Source organism: Asterias rubens, chromosome 13 (genome assembly GCF_902459465.1).
Source record: "Asterias rubens chromosome 13, eAstRub1.3, whole genome shotgun sequence".
Lineage (NCBI taxonomy): Eukaryota > Metazoa > Echinodermata > Asteroidea > Forcipulatida > Asteriidae > Asterias > Asterias rubens.
In genome coordinates this window covers 9137163-9150890 of record NC_047074.1, presented here as the reverse complement: position 1 = coordinate 9150890, position 13728 = coordinate 9137163, and the positions used below count along the sequence as shown (strand labels likewise).

General features: G+C 38.7%; 1 protein-coding gene across 6 annotated transcripts in view; it reads left to right on the top strand.

Annotated features, from left to right (window-relative positions):
- Window positions 1-13728, top strand: part of LOC117298336 (FERM, ARHGEF and pleckstrin domain-containing protein 1-like) — a 79694-nt gene that overhangs the window by 30571 nt on the left and 35395 nt on the right. For 5 of the 6 annotated variants that reach the window (XM_033781533.1, XM_033781531.1, XM_033781529.1 and 2 more), the window contains exons 5-8: window positions 9371-9449; window positions 10184-10281; window positions 10899-11022; window positions 11859-12108. In XM_033781533.1, coding sequence (XP_033637424.1) covers window positions 9371-9449; window positions 10184-10281; window positions 10899-11022; window positions 11859-12108 — 551 coding nt within the window. The remainder of the gene's footprint in view (window positions 1-9370; window positions 9450-10183; window positions 10282-10898; window positions 11023-11858; window positions 12109-13728) is intronic. The other variant, XM_033781532.1, reaches the window with a different exon arrangement.

The following is a 13728-nucleotide window of genomic DNA, read 5'->3' as shown; positions in this document are numbered from 1 at the left end:
CACCATTCTCTGCTTATGTGCAAGCGTACTAACAATGTGCGTTTTCATGTATAGGGGCAACATTTCAACTGTTTGTATACTGATAATCATCTGAATTTGTTAGTACAATGTGTGCGTCTTTAACACAGTTATTTATTGGAAAGTCTTACATTTATTAAGTGATGTTGACAGCCAGTCTGAAAAATGAGTCTGTTAAACAAAGAAAAACGATGTGCCAGAATAAGCGAGTAGAGAGGAGTGTTTTATGTGAAGAGGATCTTGGGAGGGATTAGAGGATGTGGTTGCCATGGTTGCATTCCTCCAGTGTCTAGAGCAGTTGAACTCGGACTTGATTAAAACTGCTTGGTGTCAGCATGGCAGATGGTAGAGGTCCCAGAGTATTGTAAACAACAGATGATGTTGAGACATTCCTATCTATTTGTGGATGTTTTTTTGCTTTTTTTTTTTTTTTTCTTTTAAGGCACTGAATACCTTTGGTATTTGTCAAAGACAAGGTTTCTCTCTTGGCGAATCAAAATTATACATGTATGCATAAAATAACAAATTTGTGAAAAATTTTGTCTCAACTAGTCATCGAAGTTACAAGAGACTAATGAAAGAAAAAACACCCTTGTTACACAAATTTGTGTGCTTTCAGATGCCTAAAAGATGCCTAATAAAAGACTTCAGGTCCAAAGTCTTTTAATATTGAGTGAGAAATTGCTCCTTCTCAAAAAACTACATTACTTCAGAGGGAGCAGTTTCTCACAATGTTTGATACTATCAACAGCTCTTCCTTTAAGTTGTTATGCTAACAAGTTGGAGTAACTACCAATAGTGTCCAGTGCCTTTAACGTGTTTAAGGTACTTTATATAATTTTGAGTATGATTTCAGACATTTTAGTCAGCAATGACTGTCTTCCCTAATTATATCATTGTGCAATTTTGTATTATTTTTTGTCTCTTTCGAAATAGCCCATTATATATTTGTATCATTTTTTTTTGTCATGTTCGAACATGAAGATAAAACCATACCGAACACCCCAGACTACATAGTGGGCTTTTAAAGCCATTGGACACTTTCGGTAAACAGTATTGTCCAAAGTTGCACACTTCGTGTATATATAAAATAAAAAACCTGTGAAAGTTTAGGCTCAATCGGTCATCGGAAGTCAGGAGAAAATAACGGGAAAACCCACTCTTGTTTCCGCACATTTAGCCGTGTCATGACATGTGTAAATAAAATAAATCCGTAATTCTCGCTAACGAGAACTTATATTGTTTTAATGTTTTCTCAAAAAGTAAAGCATTTCATGGAACAATATTGCAAGAGAAGTCTATCACCATTACCTTCTGTAAACCCTGTAAATTATTTGTAAATCTGTGAACTTTTTTCTTTCTTTTTTTTTGTACCAAAAGGGTATAATGGCTTTAAAACTAAAGATACAATGAATATAAGCAAGCTTTCTCACTCGCAAGCTTTCGCGCTTTGCGCTCATATACATTGTACGTAGTTCAGGTTTTTTTTCAACAGCCTATCACATTAAATTCTGGGAAGTAAACATCCCTGCAGTCTTTTAGGCGCTCATCATCAGTTTAATCAAACACAATTACACTCTCAATCAGCAAAACTTCATCCCCATTTACTGAGTACACATTGGTGAGAGGCAAATCCGGATACATGTAGTTGCACTAGAGCTCCGAGCATCTTGCTCAAGGATACATACATAAAGTGCCACTGTCAAAGCCAGCCTGGTTTGGGGTTTAAAGTTTAAACCCACTGTCTGGCAGCTTACATGTATTTGTATAAGAACGCTGCGCTTTGGCTGTCGGAATGTGACTGTACACATTGACAATTTATACTGGACTGATGGCCCTAGGCCAGCGAATTAAGCGTTGATACTCTGTGATAAAGCCATTTTTTAAAAGTTCTACAAATTTGTGGGTATTTTTTACGAAATATAGATTAAAAAAAACTGAAATTTTATAAAATTAGATTAACAATTTCCAACAGTCTTTCCAGATAGTACAATGTACATATATGTCTTGTCTGGTATGTTTGTGCTGTCCATTGTTTATACATGTAGGTCAACCCCCTCAGCCTGTTGAGAAGATGGCAAAAATGTATGGAAGCCAGGAAAAGCCCTTGCAAACACCCAAGATGCAAATAATGGCAGATCTACCCATACACCACTGTATCAAATGATATTATTAATCTGACACACAAGGGATATTTAGGAGTTGGGTTCCACCACTTGGCAATTCCGTCTGAGTCACTCCCTGTTCAGGAGGCGCATTCCCTGGCACTGGCAGCAAGAAGTTTGTAATTGGCAATGATAATATGATCGTCTTGTCTGTTGGGAGGAGAAACTCCGGGTATCCCCAACGCACATGATGTCCCTGGCAGCATGGGGTTGGAAGCCACCAATTAGGAGCTCTGCTGGGGTGACCACCGACCACGTTTTAAGGGTAACACGCTTTATCGCAATAACGCTCAAAGTGAAGTGCAATGGAATGGAGCAAATATTGAAAAGTTTGAAATTCCTGGAAACGATAGTGAAACTCTGTTTAAAGTGAACGTATAGTCCCACTCTATACTTTGAAAGGGTAATGTTTATGTAAGTTGTATAGGCCTACATTGTAGCAATACAATCCAAACTGTAATTTCTGTGAATTATGAAGTATCTTGCATGGAAAATGCAAGGAGGCCTTCAAAACTTCCCCATTGACTTCAAGATTTTCAAACATTTGGTAAAATTCCAGACCTGTAGGCCTATTAGTTAACATACATGTAGGTGTATGTACATGAAGGTGTATACCGATACAGTTTGACTACCAAAATGCCATGCCATCATGCCTGGGATTTCATCTTTTGAGAGGGCAAGGACGTTTGCATATTTGCAGAGGGCACTTTCTTCTGTTTGTTTTATTTAATTTTTTATTTCAAAGTCAGTGGGGAACTTCTATATAGGTACACCAAGGCCAAGACCAGAGCCAAATTTCATAAAGTTGCTAAAAGCAGAAAATAATGCGTAACAATTGTCTGCTAAGCAGAAATGAGCAGGATACAAGTCGGAAGTTACACATTGGGCATGGTAGTTTAGTAGCTGTTAACCTTTTCTGGTAAGCATACTTGTGTTTAGCTACTTTTTGTGTTTACAATGTATAAGCGAAGTGAGCAGCTCTATGAAATAAAGACCTAGGGTACTTATAACAGAGGTCATGACCTTCCTGGCCTCTCTGAAATTCCAGGGATGGACACATGCTGGATTCACAAGGTACATGTAGTCAGCTTGTGATGTCAGTAATAATTAGGCCTGGGCGAATTATTCGAATATCCAGTTAATGGCGAATAGGTTTTCCTATCCGTAACCGCGAATGCCTTTTTTTTTCTTAACTGGATATCCGCATAGGGTGCGAATACCTATTTATAAACCAGATAGTTCTGTAATTACAACCAAGTAATCGGATATTCTTTAATATCCGAATATCCGCGGACGTCGGGCGACAACTGATATGAATGTTTTGTCTGAATCCTTATGAAACTTCTATTAGACAGCATAAAACAGCATAAATTAAGTATTTAACTATGCTCACCTCCGTGAAGTTTTCCTTCCCCTAGAGTCAATCACGATCAAAAGAAAAAGCAAATCGCCATCTTTAAATTAGATCCGGTCATTTTTATGAATGAACCGAGTGACACTGTCTAAAACTAATATCAATCCGCCCATAAGATCTCATTCATAAACGAACAGCGCCCTAGTCAATCACGATCAAAAGAAAAAGCAAATCGCCATCTTTAAATTAGATCCGGTCATTTTTATGAATGAACCGAGTGACACTGTCTAAAACTAATATCAATCCGCCCATAAGATCTCATTCATAAACGAACAGCGCCCTCTAGCGGCAAAAAGAAAACTTTTTTTTAATGTATGTATTTTTTATATTTTTTTATAGCGCCCTCTAGCGGCGAAAAAACTATTCGAATGTGCGGTTAATTTTGGATAGTTGGCCAGCGGTATCCGAATAACAAAATTTCACTATTTGCCCAGCACTAGTAATAATAGTTATAAATGGCTTCTTTATTACATGTATATATAGCATGCACATCCGTCACTCAGTGGACATTCCTAGCGCATAATGTACGTGTACAGTATTTCCAAAGTCGATGCAAGGGGTTGCTCACAGTAAGCAAAGCCATTAAATTATGCCCTGATTATTAAAACTGGGTGGGAGGGGGTACTCAGACTCGTTCTTTAACGACTTAAGCTGTTTTTCGTTTCTGAATCATCATTTTCACTTCCGCTTTGCTAAGGCTCTGTAGGGGTGAATGATTCAGGCAATTACGCATGGTGTTTGTGGTCCAAAACAGGGAGCTGTGAATAAAAACGGATTCCTGCAGATTTTATCGCCGTTGCCTTTAAGCGGATAGGCTTAACATTGCTCTTTGAAGATAAGATTAACACGAACTAAATGCAATTGCTCAGTTTGTTTCTTTTTGTTTTTCTCTTTAAAGGCAGATAGACACTATTTGTAATTGTCAAAGACTTAGTCTTCACAGTTGGTGTATCTCAACATATGCATAAAATAACAAGAAAATTTGAGCTCAATCGGTCGTCGAAGTTGCGATCTATTAATGAAAGAAAAAAACACCCCTGTCGAATCATGGTCACACGAAGTTGTGTGCATTCAGATGCTTGATTTCGAGACCTCAAATTCTAAATCTGAGGTCTCAAAATCAAATTGGTGGAAAATTACTCCTTTCTCGAAAACTACGTCACTTCAAAGGGAGCTGTTTCTCACAATGTTTTATACCATCAACCTCTCCCCATTATTCGTAATCAAGAAAAGGTTTTATGCTAATAATTATTTTGAGTAAATACCAATAGTGTCCACTGCCTTTAAAGAAATAACACATTGGTTACTTTGTACATGTACATTTTCATGTACATGTTAGCTTTCAGTGCTAGTCAAAGTTTTCCAGAACTGTATGGAACACCTTCAACTTTACCTACAGTAAGGGTGCACTCCAAATAATCGCTTCTGAATAAATGCTCTTTACCAAGTAAGTTTCAAAGAGAACCAATAGCAATGGGCCCCTAAGTATACATGTATCTCCCCTTTAACAAGAGATAACAGAAATTGCAATCAGCACGATTCACAGATGTACATTTGTACGTATAGCTGTAGCTTTAACATCAGAACTTGCCATCTGCCATTACAAAGTACACTCAATTTACCAGAGGTCAATTTATTTTCAGGAATAAGATATCTTGAAAAACAATGTAAGCGCTGAGTGATTGCGGTTGCATTTTGCAATGCGTAGTACAGTAGTACAGAATGAAACCTTGCATACTTGTCTTTCCCTGTGGCCAGTAATCCAGTTTGCTTATATCACAGAGTGTGAACAGACATGATTAAAGGAGCTGGACACTATTGGTAATTGCTGAAAATAATTGTCAGCCATAAAAACCTACTTGGTAACAAGCAATGTAAAGCTTTTGATGGTAGAGAGCATTGTGAGAAATGGCTCCCTCTGACGTAATGCAGTTTTTGAGAAAGAAGTAATTTCTCAGTCAAATATTTTGATGTGACATAAAATTTCGGCTGGTAACCTTATTCTGGTAAGCATCCTGTTGTTGTGCTTACAGAAGCTACTTTTTGTGCTTAAAAGCAACTCAATAAAATTTGACCCATAAACAAAACTCTTTGGGTGGGCGAACCATGCACAGGTCTTGAGTTCAAATCCCACGGAGTGATTTGCCTGTGATTTTTTTTTTCCACAGAATTTTTGAGAAAGTACTGAGTAATGGTACTCATTAGTATACAGTATGTGGTAAGGGTTAACACTATATATTTTTTATCCCCGATGCAAAAACAACATGAAACAAAAAACAACAAAAAACATGTTCCGGCTATGGTTTATTCTTTTTCGTCACGATAACCCCTCTAGGTTTTCTGCTTGAAAAATGTATCCACCTTTTGAAATGAAATTTTAACAGTTACATCAGTAGTTTTATCATATTTAAGTCTACATGTACATTCATAAATACCACAGTTTCGCTATACCTATTGGTGGAGAGCACGTCACGGTTGATAATGACCAGCTGGAGCTGTTTATAACCGGGCGTTTTTTGGATATGTTTAGATGCATACTACTACGCGCACGAATGCATACATGTATCCGAAAAACTGTCTCAGTCATAAAAATAAAACACACGTACAGAGCTCAAGGCAACGGAAAAGGATTTACAGAGTTTCATACTTATTACGCATTAAAACCAAAAAGGCATTTATAACTGGGAACAAAAAAAGTAGTGACTCGTTCTTAAACTGCTGTTTAAAACCTTGCAGGGTCGTAGCCGTGCAATGAAGACCCTCGTTTTCGTCTCGGGCCTTTATCGCACGACCACGACCCTGCCGGTTTTAAACAGCAGTTTAAGAACTCGTCGCTACCCTTTTATTCCCTTTTTTATAGGCCTAAAGGATTCACATTGAACGTTCCAAAAACTAAAGGTATACTTTGCCTTTAAAGTGCAAGAAGGCCTGTGTATAAACACATAATATGCTCCCTTTAAAGTTTGAGCTCCAGCGATGCGCTGCCGGCATGCCTGAGGTTTATGCATGAATGCCGTCACAGAGGTAGTGTATGTGTTGGCAAGAAAGGGAATTGCAAACTATTAAAATACTTGGAATGATGATGGGGATTGGGAGGTTGTATGGGTTGAACATGTGTGATGGTGTGTCACTCGCTCAAGATAACATGCTGGGTAGCCATCTTGGAAATGTAGACATAAAACATATTTAAAGGGCATGTACGGTTAAAGTCACTGGAAGAGATTAGGACTAGTCTTATCTGAAGTTAGGACTTACACTTAAGACCTATATCTTAGCATTGCCTACGACTAAGTCCTATAAGTTAGGAATAGGTTTGTGTTCATGTAGGTTTGGTACGTAAGTGTCAAAGACCATCAAACACTGCTGTACATGTACATGTGCATGTAGGCTTCTTACAGTAGATTTGTATTACCATTAAAGGCAGTGGACACTATTGGTAATTACTCAAAATAATTCTTAGCATACAACTTTACTTGGTAAAGGGTAATGGGGAGAGGTTGATTTAGTATAAAACAGTGTGAGAAATGGCGCCCTCTGAGGTGACGTAGTTTTCGGAAAAAAAAGTAATTTTCCACGAATTTGATTTGGATACCTCAGAATTAGATTTTGAGGTCTTGAAATCAAGCATCTGAAAGCACACAACTTTGTGTGACAAGGGTGTTTTTTCTTTCATTATTATCTCGCAACTTTGATGACCAATTGAGCTCAAATTTTCACAGGTTTGTTATTTTATGCACAAGTGACAAGTGAGAAGACTGGACAGGTTTGACAACTACCAATAGTGTCCAGTGTCTTTAATTTGACAGTTGGGCCTACCTTCTCTTTATTACAAATTTTGCTCAGGATAGCATCAATACGGTCTCTTACAAAGTCTTAGAATTTACTTTTGAAAATGTGCAACCCTGGAAATGTACTCAATGTATCCAAGTGGTTCAGCTGGCTCAACAGATACATGGACATGTGTAGTTCACCCACAGCTACATGGTGTACAATATTGTAGACCAAGACATGTGCAGTAAGTTACAATGTACAGGTTTTTTACGTATGCGTGTACACGCACACATAATGTTGTCAGCACAGACGGTTTAACAGCTTTACATTTAATCCTATTCAAATGACAATTGTTGAAATGACATTGCCGAAACCTTTTGACATGGAGGTATACACTGTACGCTCAAATGCAGTGCAACAGACAAGCAGACTGATGTATATATGTACAATAGTGTAGTGAAATGGCAAGTTATGGTGGGATGTAAGCTGGCAATCAGCAAGGGCCAAATTGTCTGGGAAAATTGTCTTTTGATCTTTCTTGAAACAACATGGTGTTTAGTACATGTATGCGGTTGTACATTTAACATGTTTTATAATTCAACATATTCTTGAGTACTAGAATGCAGTTCCCCAAATAGTTTAAAGTTCCCCAGTTCCCCCAAGTTTACCCCCAAGTTTACCCAAATATTGTTGTTTTTTCCTCCCAAAGGACTTAAACAAACACAGCCAAAGACTGTAATACATGTGGTACAATGTAGATGGCTTAAATGCAGTATGTTTGTGTCCAAAACTGGCCAGTGAATTTTTACAGTATTGACCGAACATTGTAAAGCCAGAAAATAGTTAATGCCCTGTCGTTTGGACCCTACATTAGCATAGACTTTCTCGAAGGCTAAATGACAACACAACAGGCATTGTAAAGTCATTGCCTAATATCAGCAGCTTCTAATTCCCATCAGCTGAAACCTTGACATTAAACGATGTGAAAAATAATACAAATTATCCTCCTCAAATCAATAGAAATTCATTTAAGTGGAACCTTATAGGGGTCTGCAAATGCTTGCCATCAACTCGATCAATTTGTTGCATTGTCCAAATCGTCACCTTCCATGTATTTTTGTGTGTGAGGGATGGAGGGCATCTATTAAACTGGGTTCTGAAACCCTCGCCCCCTCCCTGCTATTTGTGTTGTTGTGCTGAAATTTCGCCTTTGAGTGGGTATTTGGGCAAGAATTGCCTAGGGCACTTTCATTTGAAAATGTTTTACTGCTCGCCCCTTTTCCTCTAGTGTTGTTGTTGTTGCAGGCAGGGGCGGTAGGCCTATATAAGTTTGAGTGGGCAAGGCCATTTTCACTTTGCATAGGGCACTGGCCATTGGAAAATGTTTTACCGCTCCCCCAACGCCCCCCCCCCCCCCCCTTCTAGTGTTGTTGTTGCATGCAGGGGTGGTAGGCCTATGTAATTTTGAGTGGGCAAGTCCATTTTCACTTTGCATAGGGCACTAGCCATTAAAAAATGTTTTACCGCTCCCCCAACGCACCCCCCCCCCCCCCCCTCTAGTGTTGTTGTTGCTTGCAGGCCTGGGGCCGATTTCACAAAGATCTCAAATTGATCGTAACTGCAAATCAATCGCAGTTGCTAAGTAAAGTGTTATGTCACAATACAAATCACTATGGTGATACTAAAAATTTGTCTTGCGATGAATTTTATTGCTTTGTGAAATCGGCCCCTGGTATATAATTTTGAGTGGGCAAGGCCATTTGCACTTTGCATAGGGCACTAGCCATAGGAAAATGTTTTACCGCTCGCCCCTCACCCTCTGTTGTTGTTGTTGTTGCAGGCCTGGAATTTCATCTTTTGCAAATGGCACATCCGGTTTGTTTTGCTTCACATTGTGTTTGTAAGCCCAATATTATAATTGTTGTTCTTTTTCAGCATATTTTGTGCTGATTCACTAATTGCTATTTTAAGTTTGTGTTTATTTTTTTATTTTGTTATACAGCTCCTAAGAAGACACTCTTCCATTTCACCGTCAAGTTTTATCTTGCTGATCCAGGCCAGCTTCATGACGAATTCACAAAGTAAGTTACACTCTTTACACGTTTCTTTATTTATGTTATGTATTTGTCTGTTCTGGTTGTGATAGTTTTAATCACTATACTAGCCAAGAACCCCACGGAGAGAAGTCAAGGAAGAAAGGTTCAGTGTTAGATTGTTTTGGGGAAACCCAAGAGAAGTAGTCCAGTAGAAGTTTACATAGTCAGATTAAAAAGAAAACATATTATCCACAGTGCCCCAATGGGATTCGAACTGAGGCCCTCGAGGTTGAAGGCGGTGAAAGAGACCAAGCTTTCCACAGTCATAATTCTTCCCTGATTTTGCAGAAAGTTCCCTGAAAAAAAAAACTTATCTAAAAGAACTTTCCATGTTCTTGTGAAAAAAGTTGCAATCACCCTGATTGTGGAAAGTCGTCCCCAATTACAACATGTTGAATGTACTTTGTATACTACCTGATTGCAAGATGCAAATGTTGGCAGTTCTGCCTCAGATGATTTCACTTTGACTTTGATAGTGGCGTGTCATGGTCAAGCAAATAAGATCACTGGACTCAAGCTCTCTTTCTGATGAGCAAAGTGTGGGTTTTATTGCCAGTTTTGAAGTATTGCTATGATTGCTTCCTACATGTACATGTACGTTGAAAAGGGACGTAAAGCGATTGGTCTCGTGTGTTGTGTAAAGCGTGCCAAAAAACCCAAATGTGCGTTCAACAAGCTTTCAGTATTTAAACAAGCTTTCTTGATGGATTCATTTTCAGGTATCTGTACGCTCTTCAAATCAAGAAGGATTTGTCAAATGGAAGGTTGCCATGCTCGGAGAATACAGCTGCACTTATGGCGTCCTATATGCTGCAAGGTAAACATAAAACCATTTGTACTTCACTGTAAATTGTACATTTGTTATTATTATTATTTTATTAGGCATTACAATGAAACATACAAAGGAAATTACACTGTTTACAAAGTCAAGGACAGCCTAAAAAGCTGTTCACACACGGCTTATTTCCATTCCATCGGGGAATGATCCACTTCGTGTCGGCCAGTAAGCCTGTGACTAGACAAATCTGACAGGTATTGTGTTTTTCAACTGAGAACTTGCACCTCACTATGTAATAATAGGCGCAAATTATAATCAAATTTTGGCTTTGAGGGTATCAAGTACCTGTTGAGTAATGCAGTATACATGGTATACTCATGTCATAAAGACAGAATGAGGTAAAACATCCCTTACACTGCACATGCATTAGTGGTTGTACTTACTCAAATAAAAAACAGTTATACGTGCTAAATGCAACAAAAGTTTTTCTAATTTAATTTTTCTGGTCTTGCATGTCTTGTAAAAAAAATTATGTTCCTGTAGATATCTTTAGCTACATACATACCAGCCCTGTGATCTTGAGGATTTTCTATCCAAACTTAAGCCCTGACTCTAATGGCACTCATTGACTGTATTTGTCTGTTTTATCCAACCAGCTGAAGTGGGTGACTTTAGCAGCCCAGAGCACGACGATGGACGTTACATCACAGCGTTTAGATTTGTTCCCAATCAAACCAGAGCCATGGAGAGTAAAATACAGGAGTACCATAAGAATCATATGTAAGTACAACTTTTTCTTGCCTGCTGTACCTAATACCTTGGTCTCACGGGCATGACCATGACAGGGATGAGATTGTTCAGACTTTTGGCTGAATTCAGACTTTTTATGTAGGCCTGGTGGAAAAAAATCAGACAATATTTGTTATACAAATTAAGAAATCCTGCTCATTTGGTCTACTTCTCTAGTGCTTTGGATACTGTTTTCAAAAGCTCTATGGAATCTATAACCCCAGGGGTCACCAAACGGTAGAAATGGCATCATTTCAACATACATGTACCTTTGAATTTGTATCCAATATGTGAATTTGTATTCAATTAAAGCTGAGGCCGGGCATCGTCTGTAGAGGTCAAAAGAATCAGTGGTTGACAACTCAACATTACGATCCTGAGGACAATTGGAGCATAGTGATCGCAACAGTGAGTTGTCAACCACCAGTTCTTTTCAGATCCATCACCACTCAAAAGAGATTGTGCTACATGTATCTGCAAACCTCACCTTTACTTCCACCATGCAAAGTTTTAAATCTTATATGTACTTAGATTATTTACGTACAAGTAGCAGCAAATAGACCTTTATAACAGTGTGGTCATCTCGATTTTATACCATTTCAACTCATTGTAAACGAACTGAGTCTGGTGCAATGCGCAATGAATGTTGGCATTAATTGCTGTTATTGGAAACGAGTAACAAGACCAATATGGTGACAGCTCTATAGGAAGTGTACAATGTACGTACTTTTTTCAATCAAACAGATGATCATGCAGCTTGACCTTCCATTACAAAATATTTTTTTATACTTTTCTGCTTTTTGCAACCCTTTCTCTCTTCTCCTCAGTGGGCAGACGCCAGCCGATGCCGACTTCAACCTCCTGGACGTCGCGAGACGTCTAGAGATGTACGGCGTGCGCCTCCATGCGGCCCGGGACTACGAGAACGTTCAGCTGCAGCTCGCCGTCTCGCACCAGGGCGTCCTGGTGTTCCACAACAACACCCGCATCAACACTTTCTCCTGGGCCAAGATCAGGAAGCTGAGCTTCAAGCGGAAGCGCTTCCTGGTCAAGTTGCACCCGGAGGGATTCGTAAGTGTGAGGACAAAGTTTGTTATTATCTGTTGTGACTGTCTTGTGTGTTTTCTTGTGAACAAACCTCTCACGTACTCTCTCTTGTCATCTGTGACCCGATCAGTGCCCGCTTTCATAAAGCCATGTCAGCACAAAAACTTGCTTAACACAAAAAACATTATTTCTTGCATAGCCAAGAAATTTCCTAAGCAGATTTCTGCTTTATTACACATGTTTCACACACATGTGTAGCCTTCAAGTTGTTCCATTGGAGGTCTCCTCTGAAAAATTAACCTGGCTTTGCCCTCTCAAAAGATGAGATTCCAGGCCTGTTTGCTTGTCTTTGTGAGGCGCCCCTCCCCCTTTTTCTAAATTGACTAAAAAAACATCCGGGTATGACTAATTGTTTAAAGTCCACTTGAAGCTGTTGTTAGTCACCATCAGTGATTTATTACAGTCATGCCAAAGGTAGCCTGAAATGCCAAAGGTCATGTTTGTGAAATTGAAACATTGAAATAGTTCTTTACTTTGTGTCCTAGGGTATAATTGTTTACAGTAGGAGGTTGGTATACTATGGTAAACGCTCAGTTCCGGTTTATTGGCAACGTACACTTTTGGTTATTGTCTAAGACCAGTATCCTCACTGTGTGAATCCCAACATATATATGTATACAATAACACTCCTTTGAAAATTTGGGATCAATTGGTCGTATCAAAGTTACAAGAAAATAGTGAAGGGAAAGAATACCCTTGCTGCATAGAATGGGAGACTTTCTGGGACGATAGAGGGCAGCAGACTTACCGGGTAAATCCATTGTTCTCAGAATTATGCGCATGTTCAGAACTACGTAAACAATGGAAATTTACCCGGTATGTCTGCTGCCGCCTAGCGTTGGAAAGTCTCCTATTGGGTGCTTTCAGATGCCTGGGAAATGCTTCAAGTCTGAAGCCTTTTTCACATTCAAATTTTAGGGTTGAAAAATTACCTCTTTCTCTATAACTACATGTATACATTACTTCGAAGGGGTCATTTCCAATAACTTGTTCATAATATCATTAGCTCTTCAGTGCTGTTTACCGAGAACGAGAACGCTTGTTTTGGTTATATCTTGTGATGTAACTACAAAATGTACACCCTGCCTTGAAAGGTGCATCGTGTAGCCTTTTGTTTTCTCGCACAATATTATTTGTGTGATCATCTTTTGAAAAAAAAATAACAGGATTACCAATTACTACTGTAAATGCAAACTTAATATAAAGTCTCAATGTACGTGTATGTAAATATTAAGGAGGCAAAAAATGCAATTCCAGGCCCCAAACACTGCCATGATTAAATAACTGTTAATTTCTGTTGATTTAGTTATGTGTACGTACATTATGTGGAGTATCACTATTAATTGTTTAGTTCTGTTGTAGTGTTTAAGTGTAGTTTTTAGTCTTGTTGAAGTGTTGAAGCCGTTTATATTTGCATGAAATACAATAAGAAGGTCAATTATGGTTAGAAGTGATTTTTTTTTTTCTTCTTTCAATTTTTCGTTGATGTTGGGTTGAACAAAAAATATTGACTCGTAGGTGAAATAAACCTGTTACCTTCGGAAGCATGGTTTGCGGTCCTCCCGCTTAGTTGATATCTTTGCGTGGGGG